Source organism: Chaetodon trifascialis, chromosome 2 (assembly GCF_039877785.1).
Source record: "Chaetodon trifascialis isolate fChaTrf1 chromosome 2, fChaTrf1.hap1, whole genome shotgun sequence".
NCBI lineage: Eukaryota > Metazoa > Chordata > Actinopteri > Chaetodontiformes > Chaetodontidae > Chaetodon > Chaetodon trifascialis.
This window is the reverse complement of record NC_092057.1, coordinates 26,492,981-26,515,624: the sequence shown is the minus strand read 5'-3', so window position 1 is coordinate 26,515,624 and position 22,644 is coordinate 26,492,981. Positions and strand designations below refer to the sequence as shown.

General features: G+C 44.3%; 1 protein-coding gene across 2 annotated transcripts in view; it reads left to right on the top strand.

The window, feature by feature from the left end:
- LOC139347135 (ras and Rab interactor 2-like) overlaps nucleotides 1-22,644 on the top strand; it is a 32,256-nt gene that overhangs the window by 4,158 nt on the left and 5,454 nt on the right. For both annotated transcript variants that reach the window (XM_070986605.1, XM_070986614.1), the window contains exons 2-8: nucleotides 3,561-3,714; nucleotides 10,902-10,996; nucleotides 11,244-11,442; nucleotides 11,531-11,645; nucleotides 14,481-14,553; nucleotides 15,331-15,422; nucleotides 18,747-20,168. In XM_070986605.1, the coding sequence (XP_070842706.1) occupies nucleotides 3,646-3,714; nucleotides 10,902-10,996; nucleotides 11,244-11,442; nucleotides 11,531-11,645; nucleotides 14,481-14,553; nucleotides 15,331-15,422; nucleotides 18,747-20,168 (2,065 nt within the window). In that variant the 5' untranslated portion in view covers nucleotides 3,561-3,645. The remainder of the gene's footprint in view (nucleotides 1-3,560; nucleotides 3,715-10,901; nucleotides 10,997-11,243; nucleotides 11,443-11,530; nucleotides 11,646-14,480; nucleotides 14,554-15,330; nucleotides 15,423-18,746; nucleotides 20,169-22,644) is intronic.

Genomic DNA, 22,644 nt, shown 5'->3' with positions numbered 1-22,644 from the left:
CATCGTAAAAGATGTGGACAGACAAGTCAAGTAAAATCAAGAAGCATCAATGACAAAAGTCTTTAAGTGTTGTCAGACATACAGCCAGGAGGCCATGTGCTCATGCCCCCTGCTGTTCAGCCTGCTGGTTGACCTCCATACAGTCTGTAGCACATCACTAGTTTTTTTTTGTTGTTGCTGAAGATACATAACATTTTTCAGAGGTAATTTATGCGCTCGTGCCCCAGTTCCCCATAAAAACACACCATTTGTCTTTGTGACATGTGTTCGCCGTTGCAGCACACAAATCAGCCGGTCATGAAAGCACTGTCAGCTGTGATGCGCTGTTTGTTTCAAAGTCTTGTCATAGTGTGCCGTCAGCAGTCCAGCCTTCAGCTCATATACGGCCCACAGCACCATTTAATCCACCCTGCGAGGCAATTCAGAATACAGAAAAGGTAATACTTTTCAGAAATGAAGAAAATGACACAATATAGATGTTTGTCAATTTGCATCTTAACAGCGCAATGAGCGTTTTGCTTTGGGCCTCTGGCCTGTGTTAAAATCCAGGTTTGACCCTCCAAAGGAGGCTTTGACACCCCTGCTTTATAAAGCGTCTCTAACCCCTTATTAATTATGAATTCACAGTTAATAAAACGTTTCCTAAGGTTAGATGAGTTCTAATCTCTAATATGTAAAGCAAATCAAGGAAATGAATCAGCGGACATGAAATGATGCTGAAGGAGAACACACATGTCTGCGTTCACTGCCATCAAACACTGAAGCCATTCATTAGCTGATATAGGACAGCACAGCTTCACAGCTAGCGTGACACCCACTGAGAGAAAATTAAGGTCCCGCCATGAGCGTGGTCTTTACAACACAAATACCAGAGCTTAATGAAGTCCTGCTGTCTCCCTTTTTATTATTATTATGTCAAACACAATGGAGTGTGTGTATGTATGGGAGGGGTGTGCTCTTCCTGTGTCTGTTTCTCTGTATGAACTGGACAGTGTATTTCTGCATGTGTCCATGTCTTGATGTTTAACTGTGTATGTAAATGTCTTAAATGCTAGTTTATGCCTTTTAATGTATCAACATATGTGTGCGTGTGTGTGTGTGTTTACCTTATGAACAGTGTGTCTCTGTGCTGCAGTGCCAGGGGGCTTCTCTGTGGTTCTGTGAGGGAGGGGTACACACTCAGATGTGTCTTTGTTTAGCTGCAGCTGAGGCTGCACACACACACACACACACGCACACACACACACACACACACACACACACACACACACACACACACACACACACACACACACACACACACACACACACACACAGGCAGTGGTCCGTGTGCGCTGACCGAGCATAAAATTGTGGCATTAGCTGAGAGTTTGATGTGATTTGAGTGTCTCGGTGGGGGGGGTGAGGGGCTTCAGGACATTCCCACAGTTGGTTTTGCCAAGCAGAGCCCCAAATAGGAGCTGCCCTGGTGGGAGGTCATCTTGTTTCCTACAACACCCATCATGCTCTCTGGTTCATTATCATGCATGTGGAATTCTATTGACTTACTGTCAGAGGTTTGCTTGGCACTTTTGCCACTTTCAGATCTTTTACACAATTAGCAGCAGAAGAGCTCAAAGAGTCATCGCGAGCTGATTTCCAGGAAATTTCCTCAGTGGGATTTTTTTCCCACAATTCATCCTTTCATTTTTTCCTCGCTTGCTGAGGCTCTCTGTGTCTCCACTTCTGTGTGTCTGTGGAAATGAAACCAGGCTGCCAGACTCTCAGCTCTGCTTCCAGACAGTCAGGAAACAGTGCAGTCGCCGCACAGGTCACCAGATATGAAGCAAAGTCAGCAGTTTTTTGACTTCAGTCATTCTTTGCAGCTTGCTAAGAAACAAACAGTTATTTTCATTGTCGATTGATCTGTCATCTGTGATTTTTCAATTGACTGTGTAATTATGCAGTCAGAAAAAGTGAAAAACTCAGGTACCATTAGATGGTGTTTGCTGCTCACCTCATACATATCGTGTGTCTTAAACGTAATCTTCCTTGTTGTCCTCGGTGTCTCCCTCTCTGTCCTCCCCTTCAGCTCCCTGCATGGTAGATGCTGAACCTGGTTGAGCCTCACATTAGCTGTCTCTGTCCACGGGTCACCGGCTGGCTGTGGGTCATCTGTCTCTGTGGTCATCTGTAACAGGTGAATGTGCATGAGAGCTGAGGGACGAGCGTGTGACAGATGAGCTCTGGACTTGGTTTTTATTGTCTTGTGAGAGTCCCCTCTCACATGCTGCACTGTTCTAAAGCAGCATAAGAGACAGTTTAACCTCGTTGTTGATGTTGTCCGTAAACAGCTGGATTGCTTGTATTTACTATTTGGAACAAGTCATACACAGAGGACGCTGCCAAGTCTCTCAGTGGAGTCTCTGTGGAGCTGCAGTGCTGTGATGTCCTCTGATGCATCAGCCTTGTCTGTTGTTTGTTGCCGGGCCGGCAGCGTGGTGAGGCTTTCAGAGCCTTTTTGCTGGAATCAGCCGCTTGCTGCTGCTGGATAGAGGCTGATGAAAATGGTAACAGTGACTCAAAGCAGTAAAGTGGTGTGTCATAAAACCAGAAGAGTGACCTAAGAGAGTCTAAAAAGCTCTGTTGTTTCAGAGTCAGTGTCTGCTCCAGTCCTGTGCTGTTGCTGCGTGTTACCACAGTGAGTGTTTGGAGTTTTACTCAGCTCCATTCTGCTAAAGTTTCTGTTTAGAAATAGTTTCACATTTGATTGTCTGAAAGTGACTCCTGACTCTCTGCCATGTTTGTCAGCGTTCCATTTGTTTCTTTCCTCCCCCTCAGCCTGAGCTGATGGGGTTATAGCTTCCTTTCTGCGTGAGATGAAAGTGCATGTGTGGACGGATGGAGCATCTCCCCAGCTTGCGTGAGCTGTGAACCTCTGCCAGGAAGGGAAGGGCTGGCCTACTGGTTGTAACCTGGCTGGAGAGAAAGAGGGAGGACAAAGACAAATCAAGCACAGATGGAGAAACAGAGTTAAAGATAGCAGAAAAGACAGAGAGTGAGGAGGAAGGGAAACAAAAACACAAAGCCAATGCTAGAATACAGCTTCAGCCATTCAACACCACTAGACTTTGACTTGCTGCGATGGGTGGGAAAGAAGGGCAGCTGTGCTGGCACGGAGGCTCTCCAAATGGAAAATGAATTCTGCACTCTATGTTTGAGGACATGGGAACAAAATGTAGGAAAAAAGGGGAGTGTGACAATGTGAGAGAGGGAGGAAACAGGAGAGACAGGTAACGAGAGGACGGCCGATCAGGCCAAAAATAAGCCGAGGACTGGAATGAGATGAAAAGGATTGAGGCAATTATCTGAAATGAAGGGGCGAAGGAAAGGGGAAACGAAGAGAGAGGAGGCAGGAAAGTGAAAGGAGAAGGGGAGCTGAGTGTGTAGACAGCAGGAGGAGAGACAGAGAGTCACAGTGAAAGCATTCTAGCAGACCAGCACCTCCATAATACTGGCTGTGGCCAAAGAAGGAATTTCCTCTGGTTGCGCCACAGCTGAAGTGTGTTTTTGACCCACAGAGCTCTGGCCCCTGCAGACGCCGTCCCAGACGTAAACACACACCCAGACGCAAGAGCTAACCAGTCCTGTGGACAGGAAGACAACATGGCCTCCAGCTCGCCGCCGAGGAATCCCCCGAGCGGCCTCACAGACAGGAGCGGCAGCTTCTTTAAGGTAAGCACGGATGGTTGGATGACTCGGCCGACTTTCCAGAGATCACTCAGACATGTAGAGCACATCACTTCCTGTGGAACAAGAGTATTTTTTTCTGGGAACGGCTGACTCCACATGTGTTTAGGACAGGAAACAACTCACAAACAGTAGGCTGAATCACAAGTGTTACACTGCCCACAAAAACAAAACCCAGTGACTGCATCTGGGGTCAAAATGTAGCTCTGACCAGAATCTGACATTATGACACACAACGGTTTACTATCTTGAAATGTTTGCAAGCTGTTTCCTGCAGTTACATTAAAATAATCCATTTTGAGTAACTCACATGTTCGGAATTACATTTTTTAATCCCTCATAAACGAGCCGTCTAAACTGATCCTGGTCAGGAAAGCTATAGCAGTTACTGTAAAGAGAGCACTGCAGCCTGCAGTAGGAGGGTCACACTGAGGATGGAGGCAGCTGAAAGCATCGGGATCCTAGCTTTAATTAGCTGTGCTAGCTCGTCTGCTTGTGCTGTATGAAAAGGGAAATGATGAAGAAGACACAGCAGCTGTCCTTGGGAAGTGAGAAAAACTCTCAACAGTAAAAAGTCTGGATGAAGCTTGTTTATCAACCTGATCTGTTTCTTTATTCCATCAACTCTTTTTAGTTCGAACAAAATGGGATTCAAACAATCAGAATTTATGAGGCAAACTAATCTGAGGTCCTTGTATACAAAGCCTTTAATGGACTAGGACCAAGCTACATCGCCAACTCTCTCTTTTATTATTTGCCTTCGAGAACACTGTGATCATCTGCTGCTGGTTTGTTGGAGGTTTCCAACACCAGTTGAAAGAAATGTGGGGAGGCAGCCATTACATCCCAGTACTCTAAAACACTCGATCTACAGATATCAGGGAAACAGCTCGCTGAATATTTATAACAGAAAGCTAAAAACAGTTCTGACTTCCTGATTCTTGTCTGAAACTTTCGTGCTTTTCCTCGCGCTGATGTACACCTGCTCTTCTTTTAAAATGTTCCATTTCACTCGATTTTCTGCTTTCTGTGTGCTCTATTTTAACCTAGCTTTTACTATTGTATTCTTTGGTTTTATGCAATGTCTTTATGCTTATTTTCATCCTTATTCTATCTTACTTTTACTGTGATTATCAAGTGGGTTTTATTCTCCATCTTATCTAACATTCAGTTATGTCCAATATGTCCGTTCTTTGTTTTCTATGAGAAGCACTCACTTGGTGCATGTGATGTCTTTCTTGTGAAGCATTTTGAACTGCAGTTCCTCTATGAAAAGTGATAAAGTTGTTATTATTATTATTATTATTATTATTATTATTATTATTATTATTATTATTATTATTATTATAATAATCAGTTTTCAAAACCCTCCAAAACATGAAATCCATTCTAAATATTGACGCAGATGTTTTTAAACCACTGTTAAAGATCCTTTTCCAGTTTCAGTATTCCAGTTGAACTTCCCTCATGAACTTAGAGAATTTCCTCTTCACATAATGAAGACGGAATTCAGATAAAACACCTTTTGTTTGCCAAACCCACAGCTTGTTGTAATGAGGTAACACTTTAATACCTCAGGCAGCCAATCGTGCTCAGAAAGCAGAGAACAGATTAGCTTGTTAGCTGTAGTGCTAGCTAGTCTGGTGAACCTGCCTGTGCTGGTCGTTGTGGCCTGCTGAGTCACCTGACTGTAATCTGAACCTCTGACTGCAGAGATATGACTCAGCCTGGTTAATCCAGCGTCACGTCACATTTACATGTACATATCCATTCATTTTGGATTAATGTCAGTATAATCATATCAGCCCCTGCACACTGTCAGCACTGAGCAGACTGATTGATTAGCTTCATTCTGGTCCTGTGACATCATCACTTTTCTAACATGAATAACTGGTTGACGACACACAGCACCTTCATTTTTCTCAGCGCTTCAGTAGTTAATCTCTGCCTTTGTGCTGACGTATAGCTTTGATCAGCTGTTGTTTGCTGAAACAAACATTATTCTCATAAAATGTTTCTGATATTACTCTACAGAACCTTAAATTACAAAAATGAGCTCTGTGTCTCTTAGGAACGTTTCTTATGCATTCATGAGAGAATTTATGGATTCATGCGCTGAGGGACAGTTTTGTCCTGTCGTTTCAAATTCCCACCTTATTAGTTCTGACTGAGCACGGCTCTTCTTCTTTTTTCAGGAACTGTGATAGAGTGCTGATTGATGAAACATAAAAGTGGAGTTGTCTTTCAACAGTTTTCCTCCTCTTTCTGCCATATATTGAAGGAGTGCTGGAATGGCAGCTGCATTCGTTGGCAGCCTGACAAACACATTCACGGGCGAAATAAAACTCATTCTCTCTCTCTCTCTCTCTCTCTCTCTCTCTCTCTGCCCCTTCCCTCTTTCCATCTCTTGCCTCTTCTTTCTCTTCCACTATCACTCACATCTCACACACACACACACACACACACACACACACACACACACACACACACACACACACACACACACATATTCTCATCCCTGTTGCTCAACAGCCATTGCTTGTGCATCAAAATAACGCTTACCACAGCACTTTTTTTTTTCAGGCGGTCTCAGATTACATATTCTTGTTTTATTAAAACACTCTGTTGCTTTATTCCTGGTCTATTTCTGGTGAAATAATGAGCTAAATCTGTTTCCCCTCTGCTGCTGCTGCCTGAGTCAGCCTTTCGTTATCGTTCAAGTCCTGCCAGCCAAATAACACATGCGCACCATAGACTGTGTGTATGTGCCTTACAGTGTGTGCGCTCTGGTCACTGCTGGTCTGTATGGCAGCTTAGTGATAAAACATGTAGATGTGGACTGTGTAGACTGTTCTGCATCTGGAGTTTCACCCCTCTATGCTGGTAAGTGTCCGCCCTGCTGAAGTGTCCTTGAGCAACGCGCTGAATTTCTGTAAGTTGGACTGACACTCTGACCTTTGACCTGTAAACTCCTGTAAGTTTCACAATGCCACCAGTCTTACTTAAGGATAATACTGGCGTGACATCACATCATTTTATTACTGCCATTAGAGCTATTGAAAAGTCCAAACACAACATTTTTGCACAACACATGTTGCATCCTTAACTGGAAGCCTGACCTCATCTTCTGTTTATCTCTCCCTCATCACTAAACTGGTTTATACAGCACAAAGTAAATAATATACTGTGGTACGTATAAATTACAGTATGTTTGTAGAGCAGCTATGGGCCTGTTCTTTGTCATGCAGAGGACAAGAGCTCCCGCTGTACTCTGTGTCTCACTGCAAGTGTTTAACTTTCACCTGGCTGCAACTTAGTTCACACAGTGTGTTACAGATGAAGAAATGAAAGCCACTTTCGAAGCTAATAAAAGAGCTTCATTTAGACCTGAATCAACAATGAACGAAGAAACAAACACTGAAAGTTGTCTGGCTTTTAATTTCCTTTGCAGTTTTTTCCATCCTCACTCACCCTGTGAAAACACTCACACGTGTGTGTGTGTGTGTGTGTGTGTGTGTGTGTGTGTGTGTGTGTGTGTGTGTGTGTGTGTGTGTGTGTGTGTGTGTGTGTGTGTGTGTGTCAAAACCAAACACATAGTTTCCCATTGACTCCATCCATGGCTTTAACAGCAGCCCATGCAGAGAATCACTTACCTCTATGCACGCACACACACACACACACACACACACACACACACACACACTGAGCTGTGTCTGAGCTGTGCCTCTCTGCTAACTGTGCAGCCATATGTTGAGCAGGGGGAATGAGATCAATAAAGAGTGCGAACAAACCGGATGAATGAAGTTGTTGAGGTTCATAAAAGTTAATCACAGACTTTTGGTGTTGACTGTTTTCGTGAATATTGGTCATTTTCCTCTCAATGTCATCAGTGTGAAATAATTCCTGCATGGGCGCCGCTGTTAGAGCTTGACAAGGCGCTCTGCCCAGAGCCAGTCACTCAGCAACTCTCGTGTTCACTGACCTTCATTTCATAGCTCAGGAATTTCCCATGTCTCCTCCTCTGGACCTGTTCCCCCTTTTCATTCATATAATTCAATGCCTGTCTCTTAACAGAGAGTAATAACTATCTTTCTGCTTCTTTCCATGGCTGGATTAATAACCCTTCGTGGGGCTCTGAGGCTAAAATGAGCAGCTGGGTTCCACTCCCTGTGTGCAGTGTCCCTGTGCTGGAACTGAGGCCCTGCTGTGACACTGTCATCTATCTGTAACACTATATTGAAGGGTGAATACAGTGTGCTGTGCCCGTCAACAACATGACTAAATCCTCCTTTTTTGTGAGTCAGTTAGTGGATGGAGCCAGTTGCCATCCTCTTCACGTGAGCTTTAAAGTGCTAGAGAGATGCGGTGGTAAAATAAGGAAAGTGCATAGATGTGACACATTCACTGTCTCTACTCAGATGTTTGTAGCAGCACATACCAGCCTGAAGCATCAGCTGACCTTTCGAGACATCCAAATGCAGGACAATCCTCTGCACAGTATGCTGTTCAGATAATGAAAAAATAGATCATGAAATAATCCATCTCACACCTCACATACAGTATATAAGCTCATGAGAGTGTGCCAGTAGCACATCCTGTCGTGTAGCATGATAGCATTAGGCACTGACAAATTAGATTTTGACACAAGGACACTTGTGCAGAGCAGGGCCTAAAGATAAGTAAGAAGCAAGGTAGTAAAGCAGGACCATCGTTGGGTGTTGGTTGTGGTTTCATCATGCGTCCTCTCAGACTAATGTTCAGTTAATCATATTATTCCAAACACGTTGACACACAGTGAACCTGGGGTTGGCTGTAGCAGTTGCCAGGTATGCCTGTTTGATAATCCAACCTTGCTTTTATCACTAAATTGACTCATGGAACTCTAGCTGCTTGGATTTCAGTTCCCTGCATAAAAAGCTTTTGGTATAAATCAGCATTTTGTAATCCAGAAACTTATCTCTGTCAGCAGCTTGTAGGATCCTTCTTTGTTATTGTAGAGAGGGCTGACAGGACAGAATTTTCCAAATATTTCCCTCTTTAGGATGCAACCATCGTCTAGCAGCACTAGTTTAAACAGATACTTAGTCTGTCCCATCTGGTTTTAGGTTCCTCGTTGCTTTTGACGAGAAAAATGAAGCTTTGGCTGGCTCTGGCTCTTCACTGCTGGTCAGTTGTCGAGACTCTAGTAACCATCCCTGTCTTCACCTGGTCTCACAATGGGCATCCCAGTCTGTGTCTGAACTGTACAGCTTTCAGTGCTCCAGTAACTCTGGAGCTATCTTGTTGACTCATGTTGTATGATAGAGTGTTGACCTGACACAAAGCCAGGAGAGACTGTGGCTTTAACAGAGCTGGCTCCACTTAGTCCTGCGAGGGGGGAATTAGAGGGTCCTGTGGTGACTGTGGTCTGGCCTGGAGCCCAGCTGGTGGAGGAAAGTTTGGAAAATGATGCCACCTGCAGGTTGAAATGTGTAATGGAAGCAGAAACTCTTCATTAAAGGTGGTATTTGTGTATATTTTTTTGCACTACATGGGTGGAGTTAACCACATCACAGCAATGCTGATAATATGACATAGATTTTCCATGTACTGTTTGCACTGACATACTTTGCCTTGATTGCCTCACATTTCTGGTCTTCATTATGTTGTGCTCTGTGGTCAGATGCAAGAATATAATGCGTAATTAAGCCTTAGGAAGCCATGTTGTTTGCACTGTTTGACCTAGATCTTCAGTGTAAAGCATCCAGATTTCAACATTTACTCAGACGTGTTTGAGGAGGCTCTGAATCCCTCAGGGTGCTCTAAACTGTGGAATGAAGGAATGAGGAAAAGGGTGAAAGAAAGACAACAACATGAAAGCAGTTAGTTGCCGTCTTTATGCATCAGAGCATTTTTTCAACCATTTTTAAGGAGTCCTTCTGGGGGTTAATGGATATAATTATGCTGATTTAGCAATAAATTCTGCCACAGTGAATTCTCATATCCCTCATTACTGGAGACCAGACGTTTTCAAGCTCAAGAGTTGACGGAGGGGTGGAGAGGGAGAGAGGTGAGGTAAAGATGCTGGGTGAGGTGAAACAGACAGGTGCATGCTGGGGTTCTAAAAGCAATGTTTAGTTGTTGTTGTTGGTCTGCAGCTCCAGCTGCAGCAAAGGCTGTGACACACAGATCCTAATAAATTATAATATAATTAAGGTACTCACCCAGATGGCTACAATTTATGTCAAAAATAAATCAGTCAAATCTGAACACACACACACACACACACACACACGATGCACACATTTTTAGATTCAGTGTGACTTATGCTTCCCGAGGACGTCATCAACTCCAAATTAACGTCTATAAATCCACTTAGAAGTCATAGAAAAACAACCTCCCTTATGACTCCAGAACTTGGCTGAGAATCGCCATGTTTTTAAGCTCTCCTCAGTATCAAAGCCACCCAGTAATGCCTGTCTCTGTGTCCATGGGTACACTGCAAACAGGAACTGCTAATTGCTCAAATGCCATACTTTAATAAATGTAAACAAGTCTACGCTGAAAAATTCGGCTCATGCCGTGTTGATTTTGTCTGCACTACATCCATGCATGTGCTTCTCCTTTTGTCCTAAAAAAAGAAACGTGTCACGGCTTTTCGGCATGCTTAGTGAGGCTGCTGTCAGATTGTGAAACACATCCCATGTCTGTGTCATCACAGGATCCACACATAGTTGTGGGTTAACACTAAACACAGTACAGACACAGTCCTACGCTGTTGTTAATACATGTCCAGTCATTACCAATCATTGACTTATTGGTTGTTTGTTGTCTGGGCTGAACCTTCAGTTGGGCGCACTGAAAGCTGTTCTGTGTGCTTCTCTGCAGCACGATGAATGTTTCCACTCACTGTGGATGTTGATGTGGGTCATTTTTTGACAATGCTTTCCCTCCGTGTTTCCTGCCTGTAGGAAATGATGTCCACACACAGGAACTGTGACTAACCATTTCCCTGCCCTTTGTTCGAGACATGACCAGTGCAGCCCCTCCGTCCAGTCCTCCAGTCTCACTTTCTTCTTTCTAATTGACGTTTGAGCAATGCTGTCGGTTTCGTTTACCGCTGTTCCCCCTCCTCTTCTGCTTCTTCTGCGGTTCCCTCAACGGTCAAAGCCTCTCATTGTGTCTTCTTCCAGCTGATCGACACATTTGCGTTGGAGATTGGGGAGCTGAAGAAGGAGATGGTCCAAACCGCTCCAACAGTAGACAAGGAGCCCATGGACCTACAAGGGTGAGAGTTTTTTCTAACCTTTTCCTGTCATCTTGATCAACCTGACTAATGTTGTTACTTAATCTCTGATAATGCCTCACATATCATCTTGATGAGACAGGTCATGTGTTGTCATCCGCTTGATCTGCATTGTTTTGCATTCTTTTCAATGTGATTTCCTTCAGCAGTGTCTGTTCATGCTGCTATACATTGATTTCATTTTCACCAGCAGATGGCAAAAGCATTTCACTGTCTGTCTCTCTGCCAGGCTGGAGAGTGAAGTGAGCGGTGTGTACCTGCAGTCCCCCGGCTGTGGTGGGGTCGGGGAAGAAAGGGATTCTGGGTATGATTCCTTACGGAGGAGGATGAGCGTGTTGGACAGGCTGACTCAGACCCACCCCGTGTGGCTGCTGCTGGCAGTCAGTGAAGAGGAGGCCAGCCATATATTGCTCAAACAGCCACCAGGGGTGAGGGAGTCCATCCTGGAATGCAATGCTAACGGGAATATTATCTTAGATTGTATTATATTTCATGACTGCTGATTCCGTGGTGCAGGTGTTCCTGGTGAGGAAGTCAGCTGCACTGCAGAGAAAGGTTCTGTCTGTGCGTCTCAAGGACGACCAGTCAGGAACTCCCATCAGCCACTTTCCGGTCAGAGAGAGCCAGTACAGTAAGTAACATGTTTCCCTGCCTGTGCCATGAGTTCTGGATTAGTGGATTATCTACAGCAGGATAAGATGATTTAGATATTGTCAAATCTTAACATTATTAACCCTGATAACAAAGAAGTTGGGACGCTGTGTTAAACATTTTAAATCAGAATGCAATCATTGTGTTCCTGAGTCCATGTAGTAACATCCATCCCTCCATTTTCTATACCGCCTATCCCTTTCGGGGTTGCGGGGGGTGCTGGAGCCTATCCCAGCCGTCAACGGGCGAGAGGCGGGGTACACCCTGAAAAGGTCGCCAGTCGATCGCAGATGTAGTAACATGCTTTCTACAATCATGTGTTCACAAAGTGGTGAACCTCGCTCCATCCTTGCTTGTGAACAACTGAGCCTTTCCAGCCTTTCATAGCCAATCATGATGCTATCACCTGTTACCAATGAGCCTGTTTACCTGTGGAATGTTCCAAACAGGTGTTTTTGGAGCATTCCACATCTTTCTCAGTCTTTAGTTGCTCCTGACCCAACGTGTTTGAAACATGTTGCTGCATCAAATTCAGAATATCTTTACAAAAATCAAAGAAGTTGATGAGTCAAACATTAAATTTATTGTCTTTGTGCTGTTTTCCAGTGAGAAAATCACACTTAGGATTAGCAAGTTATCACAGTCTGTTTTATTCATGTTTCATGGCGTCACAACTTTTTTGGAATGAGGGAAATCACAGATAATAATACCAAATGGACTTTTAGATGATCTAAAAGATATGTCAGTCTTTGTCATTTGCTACACGCTGTCCAAATCGTTCAATACTTATGAATTGTTCAGTATGTAAACGTTTAGTTACTCTCCTTGAAAAGGAGAAGAAGAAGCAGTTGTAATGGCTCATGGACCAGAGGACTCAAATTGTGGTCTTTCAGTTTGTTTTGGTCCTCTGATTATGTCTTGCTGAGCCACAACCACCTCTGCAGCCACAGTGCGTCAGAGGTATCATTTCCTGTCCGCCTCCACACCGACACACGTACAAAAATAAACCCATACACAAATGAGAAATGAGAGTTTGGTCCGAGGACATCAGTTTGGCCCAGTCGTGTGACTGTAAGTGTGTCACTGTGAGGCTCAAAATCACGTTGGGTTGTTTTAGACTCTGACTATCAGTTTGGTGCTGTGTGTTCCACTGAATTGCTGGTATACAGTAACAGTGTTGGTCTGCATGTGACGTGGCTGCAGTGACACATTCCCTTTCCTTTGACTTCTCTCCGAGTAGGACAGCTTTGCTGATGATGCTTTTGCCTTCAGTAAACTTTTGTAGCCAACTGTTACTTGCACAACATTTGGTCATGTGCTTGCTTGCAATCCCTCAAGAGAGACATGGAACAGGGAACACTGTAGCTAGCAGTGTGTATGAGTGACTTTAGTTAATAAAACAGCTGCATTTCATTGAAAATGTAAAGTAAATGTTTCATATTTTACTGTGATCTTATTAGACTGAAACATAATTGTAATTTAATTTGTAACTGTGCTTTTAATCTTACAGTAACTAGTAGTAAATTGAGGCGCTGGAATTTGTCACGGAGCTGTGATAGTGCCAAAGTGTGATGACATACCAGCTGTGGATTTTCCCTCCTGAAATGACAGCACACATGGGAGGAGGGGAGGGCCTTGGGCCTGTTTTGGCCTTTAGATGTGGGTCAGCTGCTCTCCGGTTGGCCTCTCATACCGCACAGACTGCTGCATTAAGCTACCCTTTCGCATGAACAAAAACAGTCCTTTTTAAGTTACAATGCTCATTAACATGCACAAGGGCATTAACATGCACATGTTCTTTTTTTAAAACTAGGCCTAAATATTACATTTGGAAGGGTAAGTGGTACTGTATGTAGAACAGCTGAAAGACAGTGTTGTAAACACATATCAGAGAGCCTGAAAGTCTCAGATTAGCCAGGTGCAGAGTTACTGTACAGTAAAGAGCAGTTGTAGGAACAAGCAGCGTGTTGGCTGAAGAGAGGATTGCACTAAGGTCCTCGTGTCTGTACCAGATTTCATGACAATCCTTTCAATGGCATAATTCTGAATTGTTAAAAGGCCACATCGCCGTGAATATCTGTTGTGCCAAACGATACAGATGTTGGCAGATGTTGGTTAATTGAAGACTCTGACCTGCTGGTCAGATAAAAAGTCAGGAGATCGTTTCTGGGATCCTTGTATGTTGTACCAGATTTCATTGCAGTCTATCCAATATTTGTTGAGACGTGCTGATGTGCAAAAAGAGGCACTTTGGATTAATCTTCTGAAGACCATCAGTGTCTGTAAAAGATGTCTCAGCAGTCCATCTAGTATTTGCATTAATATTCTATTAGTGTTTTTAGTCTTGACGAGAGTGATGGACCAGTCAGCCTACACTGCCGTCCCTAGAGCTACGCTGCTAACATGGCTAAAAACCAAAACAAAGGTGGTCAGGCCTGCTGAGACTCAGCTGTGATATGGTCCCTTCCCAGATGCAACCTCCAGCGGTGGCAACCTGCTTCACTTTTAGCAGTGCCACAGCTACCCCCAGTAGTTGTCTCTAATGAAATGAAAATAATAAGTCTATCTATCTATCTATCTATCTATCTATCTATCTATCTATCTATCTATCTATCTATCTATCTATCTATCTATCTATCTATCTATCTATCTATCTATGTGTATCTAGATACACATATATACACATACATAAACTACAGGGAAGGACAGAGCAATGATTTGTGGAATGACCAAAACAAAGGTTCCTAATGCAAATGCACTGTATGCAAGTACATCTGATTGTCATTCACTCTGTAAATATCTCATTTGTTTTCAGCCTTTTCTCTTGAGGGATCTGGGATCAGCTTTGCAGATCTGTTTCGCCTGGTTGCTTTCTACTGTATTAGCAGGTAAACAACTAACGCTTGTTTTTCTGTCCGTCCATCCATCCATCACATCCCCAGCCTCTCCGTGTTGTGCTCTGTGATGACTGGGTATTTCGAGGATGGAAACTCCATGGATGAAAATAATGTTTGTTGAGTAAGCAGTCAGCTCTCAGTGCCCAAGGCTCTCACTTCTTGTTTTAGCTTGTGCCAGCTCTGGAGCCATAGACAGACGTAGGAGTTAAAACAACAGACACAGGAAATAGAGGGAATTTGCGCTGCAAGCAGTACAAGACTGGACGAGAGAGATGACTGCTCATCAGACAGGCCTCCTAGATTTACTCTCTAAATCCCAACATGTATATATTGCATATCTCTAAATGTACATCTGCTTGGCTTTGTAATGAGAACAATGGGTGTGTCAGCATGTTTATCATGATGCTGGTTCAAAGTATTTTCACTTCTCTGTATGCCTGTGTTCAGGCTTTGCTTTGCCAACCAAACATATGGCATCATCACTTTTGCTCAGGGATATCACTGTCAAATGAGGACAATGTGTATTATAACCCTGACCTTAAAGTACTGAATATTGAGCAGTATTAATGAGGCCGTTTCGCTAAGTCTTAGTTGACACAAGTATGTTAAAGGTACACAGGTAACAGCAGTTTAAGTATCACAACTCTCTCAGGCAACTTCACGTGATTACCGCAGGTCCTCCCTTGCTTCATGTTTTCATCTTCTCATATATTGTTTTTCTTGTATTCATTCTCTGTCATGTTTGTTGCCTTTTCACCTTTCCCTTAGGGATGTGCTGCCTTTCACACTCAAACTCCCAGAAGCCATTGCATCTGCTAAGACTCAGAAAGAACTGGAGGAGGTGGCTCAGCTTGGAGCAGGTAGCTTCCTTTATTTCTTCACTTTTTTGAAAATCTGTATTAACACACAGCGAAAACGACCACGCTGCTGGTTTCACAAGTTTAACTACAAATCAATTATACTGTTAAGTATTTGTCAAAGCATTCTAGAGATTTTAGGTCTTTGTTGTGATTAGTATACATTCATTTCACACCAGTAAAAAACGAGAGACTTGGAATTTGTTTGACAAGGGTAATCATTGCTTTCAGTGGTTTCATTTGTCAAACTTTAAGGACTGGTTCATCATTTTTTTTGGAGAAGATCATCAGATAAGAAGCTTGATGCTGCTTAGACTGTGTTTTAAGTGCAAGGCTAGCAATTAGCCTAGCTTAGCATAAAGACTAGAGGCAGGGGGAAACAGCTAGCCTAGTTTTGAATGCTTTAAAAATGCTCCTTTAAAGCTCGTTAATTAAAATGTCTCTCGTTTACTTAGTTTTTGGTTTTAGGCTATTTGCCTCCCAACTCCATTGGAGAAACATTAACAGAGAAAAATAAGAGTGATATTTATATTCTCATTTCAACTCTCAGAAAGAAATGTAATAATATACTTGACAATATGTTGTCCTGCGGCACAGTGGTGCAGCAGGTAGTGTGCGTGCCTCACAGCAAGAAGGTCGCCGGTTCGATCCCTGGGCGGGGCCTTTCTGTGTGAAGTTTGCATGTTCTTCCTGTGCATGCGTGGGTTTCCCCGGGCACTCCAGCTTCCTCCCACAGACCAGAAACATGCTCATTAGGTTGATTGGTGACTCTAAAATTGCCCCTAGGTGTGAGTGTGAGTATGAATGGTTGTTTGTCTTGTGTATTGCCCTGCGATCGGCTGGCAACCGGCTCAGGGTGTACCCCGCCTCTCGCCCGTTGACAGCTGGGATAGGCTCCAGCCCCCCCGCAACCCCGAAAGGGATAGGCGGTATAGAAAATGGATGGATGGAGTATGTTGCTGCTGATAGAACTGGAAGCAGGGACTGTTTTGGGGAAAATTCATGGTGCGTTCAGAGGAACTCAAACTGGACAGTTAGGACTTGTAATTAAAGGAAGCAATCAATTTCATGAGGTCCATGTTTGATTATTTGTTATCTGGGTTTGATTCTGCCACAACATTGTGTAGCTCAAGAATCAGTGGACTCCAGCTTGCAAATGTCAGAGTGACCTTCAACACATCAGGGAAAACCATCTCTGGTCAGAATCTTAGTAATGATGTCACTGCACAACTAGGACAGAATCTGACATTAAGAAAATATGACAGTGTATGACAAAGCATAGCAAATGTTCAACATAAGTTGGTTTGCATGCTGCGCCTGCATGAACTGAAACAAATAGCTGTCTGTCAAATAAGCAAGCAAATGGAGACAAAACAGCCAGTATTGGAGTGCACAGGTTTAAGTTATTTTTCTTCGTCAGTCCGTGCTGACCATTCAGGTCTTGTCTCGCAGAAGGTTTAGCCACTTCATCTCTGTCAAGTTATTCTAGGCTCAGCTGCTGTGAAACTGCAATGAGTCAGCTTCCTACAGTAGAAGCCTGTGACATAGCTCAGTGCTCAGTGTGGGTGAGAAGGGAGTGGCGAGTGGAAAGCTACAGTAGGCCGTGTGCTGTCCAAACACACACACACATACCATCACACCACATTCAGATATGTATGAAAACACACAAGGCTTGCAAGTATGAGTGCTAACGTGTCATGAGTACTTCCAAGCGTGAACTGCTGCTCTTGTATTTGGCATGAATTCCTGTGAATGGAGGTGGGCATAAGCCTGCACTGCAAGGCCTTTTCAATTGACATTCTCAAATGTAATGTGAAGGAGAGAGTTTGATCTTTCCTTTAAGTGTGAGCCAGCTTGAGTTTTTCTTAGCTAACTGGTACAGCCATTAAGGGAAACTCCCCTTCTCCGCTGGAAAGCTTCTATTAAAAGACAAATGGCAGACAGCATTCTGTGTTGTGGAATCTGGGCACACGCATGTGAAACACAAACACATGCTACAAACAGCCTCAGAGACATTTGAATATTGCAGTGACTTTGCAAACGATTTGCCTCCCCAGAGGCCGTGGAGAGTGCTGCTATGCTAGATAGGCTAGTTTAATCAATTTATCGACATGTTTAACTGTTTTTTTCAGTGGATTTATTATTTCAGACTCAGCCTTTATCTGAATGAACCAGCTTTTATTTGAGAATTTTTGGTGTGTTCTTTTTCTCTTGATTATCATAGATAAATATTAACATGAATGAACAGCACTCATCTTTCCATCAGCCTATCCTACATTGAGGATGGATAGTATTGCTGTTTGGAGTGGGCTGCAGTCTTGCTCTGTAACTAGACTCCACAGTGTCAGGTGGTCATTGCTCACATGGAGCAATAAGAACAACACCAATTCTCAGTCTCCAGACACTGAGATATTCTAAGACAGATGAAACTGCTCTACCAGCTGGACCCTTCGTCTTTACTGCCCCTGGAATGCAAGAGTTAATGTTTCCATTTTTAGCCGCAGGAGCAGTCTTCTCAGGGCTCATGCTGCAGTCACTGCATAAACATTGTGAAGTAGTATGCTTTGTTGCCTGTTCTTTTCAGTTTGGTTAAATCATCGTGTTCTGACTCCATAATCCTACTTAGATCCTGTAGAATCTTTCAAGTGGTTATTAAGCTGAGTGTGTTAGCAAGAGAACTGTGTTGCCACACAGCTGAAAACAATGCGGTGATTCAGAGGAAAGGCACACAGGAACATCAGTGGGAGCACATCCTCCACACTTGCTCTGTCAATATAGAGAATAGAAGAGAGGAAAATCATATAAATGCAGTCAGGCAACTTTTAACAGGTCCTAAATCTGGGGGAGCTACAGGGAAATACTGCATGTAAAAGTACGAGGCACACAGAGCAGGAAGAGGGAGTGGAGGAACTGGAACTGTTTGCTGTGTGGCGTGTTTAGTGCCCTCCCACTCTGTGATTAGCATGGGCGACTCCCTCTTTCTGCCTCTTGTTGTGTCGGCAAGCAGCAGTGATTCAGAGCAAAGAGACACAGGGCAGAGCTCAGCACCCTTCTCCCACCAGCAAGGCTAAAGACATAGAGAACAGAAAGACACGCTAAGAGAAAACTGTGAGGAAACATCTGATCTGTTGGTGAGAAATAGCTGTGAATGCTGTCTTTGTTTTTTTACGTCTTTAACTGATCTTCTAGTTTGAAGACTCTGATCCCAGTTGGGGTCTGAGGATATTGCCTTTCTGGTAACCTTGAGTTGTCCAAAGGAGAAGTGTGTGTTTGGCTTAATGTTAGTTAATGTTTGCCTCTGAGTGTGTCTGTGTCTGTGTATTACAGGCTTCTGGGACTCTGCCCTGTGTGGTCAGCGTCGCACCTCTCCATGTCCCCGTCGTCCTCTGAGCCGTACCCTCAGCCCCCAGCGAACTAACAGGAACAGGGAAGTTGAGGGGTCACAGCAGAGACACGCCGGGGCTCACTGTGACAGTGCACCCCCGACCCTACGCTCCCACGCTCCTCCACCTTCCTTTCATCTGGAGGGAAGACATTCCAGCGGTCCTCTGTGCTTCCTTAACCCCCTGTTTCTCCAGACTCATCATCACCACCACCACCACTGTGAGGACGATACACCTTCATGTGCTGTCAGGTCTGACAGCAACCTAGAGAATGCGGGGAAAACGTCAGTGAAGCCATTAAACAGCAGTCAAGGTAACGAGCAACACGTGGACAAGATCAAACTGAACGGCAAATCACGGCCCCCTCCCCCTCGCCCCCCTCCACCACGCTCAATGCCACGCAGGCGCCCTGCCCCACCTCCACCTGGACCTCCAGCAGCTACCACGAGACCCAAGAGCATGCCAGAGGCTGTTGCTGTTTCTCCAAAGCATCAACAGTCCTCTAGTAGGCGCCCGGCACCCGCCCGACCACCAATGGGTGCCAAGAACAGCAGCCCGTCCAAAACTGCCAGCTCACCAATCCCTGTGCCTTCCAGCGCACCACCTCCAAGACCTAAGAAGCCTGATCTGGAAGCTCACCGCTGCCACATCGCCCTGGATGATGATACCATCGCGAAGGCTCTGTCCCGTGCCAAGCTTCCACCCTGCCAGCCTCCACCTGCTGTCCCTGCTGATGTACTACTGGAGAATAACGCTGGGAGTCCATCCAGCCCGAATGAGAGGGGATGCCAGCGACTCAGTGACATGAGCATGTCCACTTCTTCCTCCGACTCACTGGAATATTCACAGTCTCCGGGATTCTCCCTGGGCCTGGCCCCTAGCCCGTCCCGACACCTTAATCATCAAGATCCAGTGGAGGACAGCAGTGAAGATGACGAGGATGGGGAAGAAGACGAAGAAGAAGACTATGGTGTCAGCCTGGAGACGGACCTAGAAATGCGCCTCCGTCCATCCTTAAAGGCACGGCGGCGAAGGGTTGGCGTGAGCCTGAGTGGTGGCTCTTTTATCCTGCCCAGGGCCCTGAAGGGACGCTTCCGCAAGGTGAGCGGCATGCTCAGCTCCCTCATGACCCCAGAGAGACGGGCGGTGAAAAGGATTGCAGAGCTGTCCAGGGACAAAAGCTCGTATTTTGGCTCCCTGGTCCAGGACTACATCAGCTTTGTCCAGGAGAACCGAGGCTGTCACACATCAGGGATGGATTTTCTGCAGACTATCAGGCAGTTTATGACACAGATGAAGGCTTACCTGCGCCAGAGCTCTGAGCTGGACCCCCCTATAGAGTCACTCATACCTGAGGACCAGATCGGTAAGTCAGCTGAGAAGATTGCTTTTTTAAACCCATGAAGTTGAAGGTTGAAGTTTCTTGCGTGGTGGGATTGTGTGTCTTGACTTTGTGTCACATCTGCTTGTGCATGCGTAGGCACATGTGTGATGTTTTAGTCATTTCCTATTGCTGACAACATTCAGTTCTCTGCATGTTTTCCTTCCAGTTTTTAATTTGAGAAGTAAAACCTCTTTAGAACTGCTTCAGAAAAGGATTTCAAAATGACTTCATTCATTCGCAATGTTCAGTGAGAGGCCAGGTCCACCATTGTCTTGGGAATCAGACATACCAGTTCAAGTTTTCCATATCAGTCTCATTACTGGTGCTGAGTTGCAGAAATGCAATGTGCTGTGCCCCAGTGAGTTATTCTTGGCTTCTGTTCATGGCCTTTAGCACATACTGGAGTTGAGGCTCATTTTGAAAGGCGGCAATTTGATTTCATTATATTTTAAGACTGTCAAGTACTGCGGCATCAAATGAAATGTGAAATACGTCGAGTTGTAGTCTATTCCAATACAGCTGCTTCTTTCTAGACAGCATTTAACATTTGAACACTTTGACTTCTTTACTAAGATGAGAAGGGGGTTTTGTAGAACAGCAAAGTATCAAAAAAGTGTGTTGTTGTTGTATCAGTACTGAAATTCATACCCACTGATGTCATGATGACTGTAAGAATAAAGTTTGCAGGCTTGAGCAGCTCTATCAAAGGGACGTTTCATTCCAATCGGATTATTCTGGACTCGAGTATTTGCATGAATATGTAATTATATCTTTGCACTCATCTCACATCCCTTGTTCATTGTAAACAACAAACAACAGCAAAGCCTTGTTGAGCGACAGAGAAGTGACCCATTCTGGTAGTGCTGACAGACCACAGACACACACAAAAAGCGTCTCACGCTCACAAATGTTCCCTTTGGAGAGGGGAACTGAAGACATGAAGACATGTTTTTATACAGCGACCGTGGAAATAAGCATGGAGTGTTAGAGTTTCATCTGAGCAGGAATTCTGAGCTGTTGCAGAGAAACAATCATGACACACTGACTTGTGAAATAGTTGTGTAGATGTTGAAGAAGGTGTGTCAAAATCACAGCTACTCATTTTTCTGGGGAAATCAAAACAAAACTGAGAGCTCCGGACTGGAGTGTGCAGTCCTGCTGACGTCATACTGCAGTCACACATAATGTGTTTAAGAAAGGAGAAGTGGAGTTCCGCTGTCTGTGGTCCCTTTTAGTGTGTTTGTGTGTGGTTACGTTACGACTCAAAGTCTGACATCTTTGGAATAATATTCTCTACTCTAAATATTTTGTGTTTGTTGTAAAAGAGGAGCTAGAAGTCCAAACTCTTTGAGCATTTGTTCTGACTATGATACTTAAATTTCGAGGTTAAGAGGAGGAATGGTCAGCTATTGGATGTTGCGTGGGTGTATTACTGTCAACACATGCGTAACGTTGGGTCATGACTGGACAGTAACTGACAGAGGGAGGACGTCAGTGGAGAGGAAAGGCTTCATTTCTGGGTCGTACACCAGAAACCTGCATAAATTTTAAGTTTGCGTTCATGAACATTAGTTTGGCTTTATCTAAAGTTTTTAGTGAATGCGCTTGCTGAAGTGTATAGTGTTGTGTGTGTTTGTGTATACTGTTTATCACAGACTTTCCTGCAGTTTATTGCAGTGGAGGGAAGCCTTTGAACAGGCTGTAGTCTAGATAAAGCCCAATAACAAACATTGCTCAATATACAAAGGAAACAAGCCTTTCTGGAGAGAATCAGGAAGTCCACAGTCTGAAAATGTGTGTGTGTGTGTGTGTGTGTGTGTGTGTGTGTGTGTGTGTGTGTGTGTGTGTGTGTGTGTGTGTGTGTGTGTGTGTGCATACATGTCCATATTACAGTGTGTCTAGTTGTGTATCCTTAATAGCCTTTTGTACCCCTCCTTGTGTACACAGGAGGATCTGACAGACTTATCCAGCCTCTGTAAACACCTCAGGCCTCCCCTTGTTCATGATTCAGATTTATTTGCCTTAGCAGTGTGGAATAAAGGACTGCCAAGCCCTCACCTCAAGCCACCCACAGGACTTGTACGCTTGGCTCTCAGACACAGCGTGGAGGCTGGTGCTGTCATGTTAAGTGGAGCATATTCACCCTGTGCTCCTCTGACGTTCCTCTGACTCACCATAAAGGCAAAACATTTCTCCATAAGAGCAGGATTCTTGTGTCTGCATGCTTACTTGTTTACGCAAGTTGAAAAGCGTGCATTTTGTTCAGTGTTCATTGCATAAGCATGGCATAAATACTGCCTGGAGACTGGAGATGCATGTGCATGAATAGTCAGTACTGACTGTGAACAATAAGACACAATTGTGTAAATGCAGCATTCTGTACATAGTTGAGGTGGGCAGGAAGATATTTGAAGTCTATGTATGTAGATGAGCTACAGAAGGAACTACTGTAGAGGTC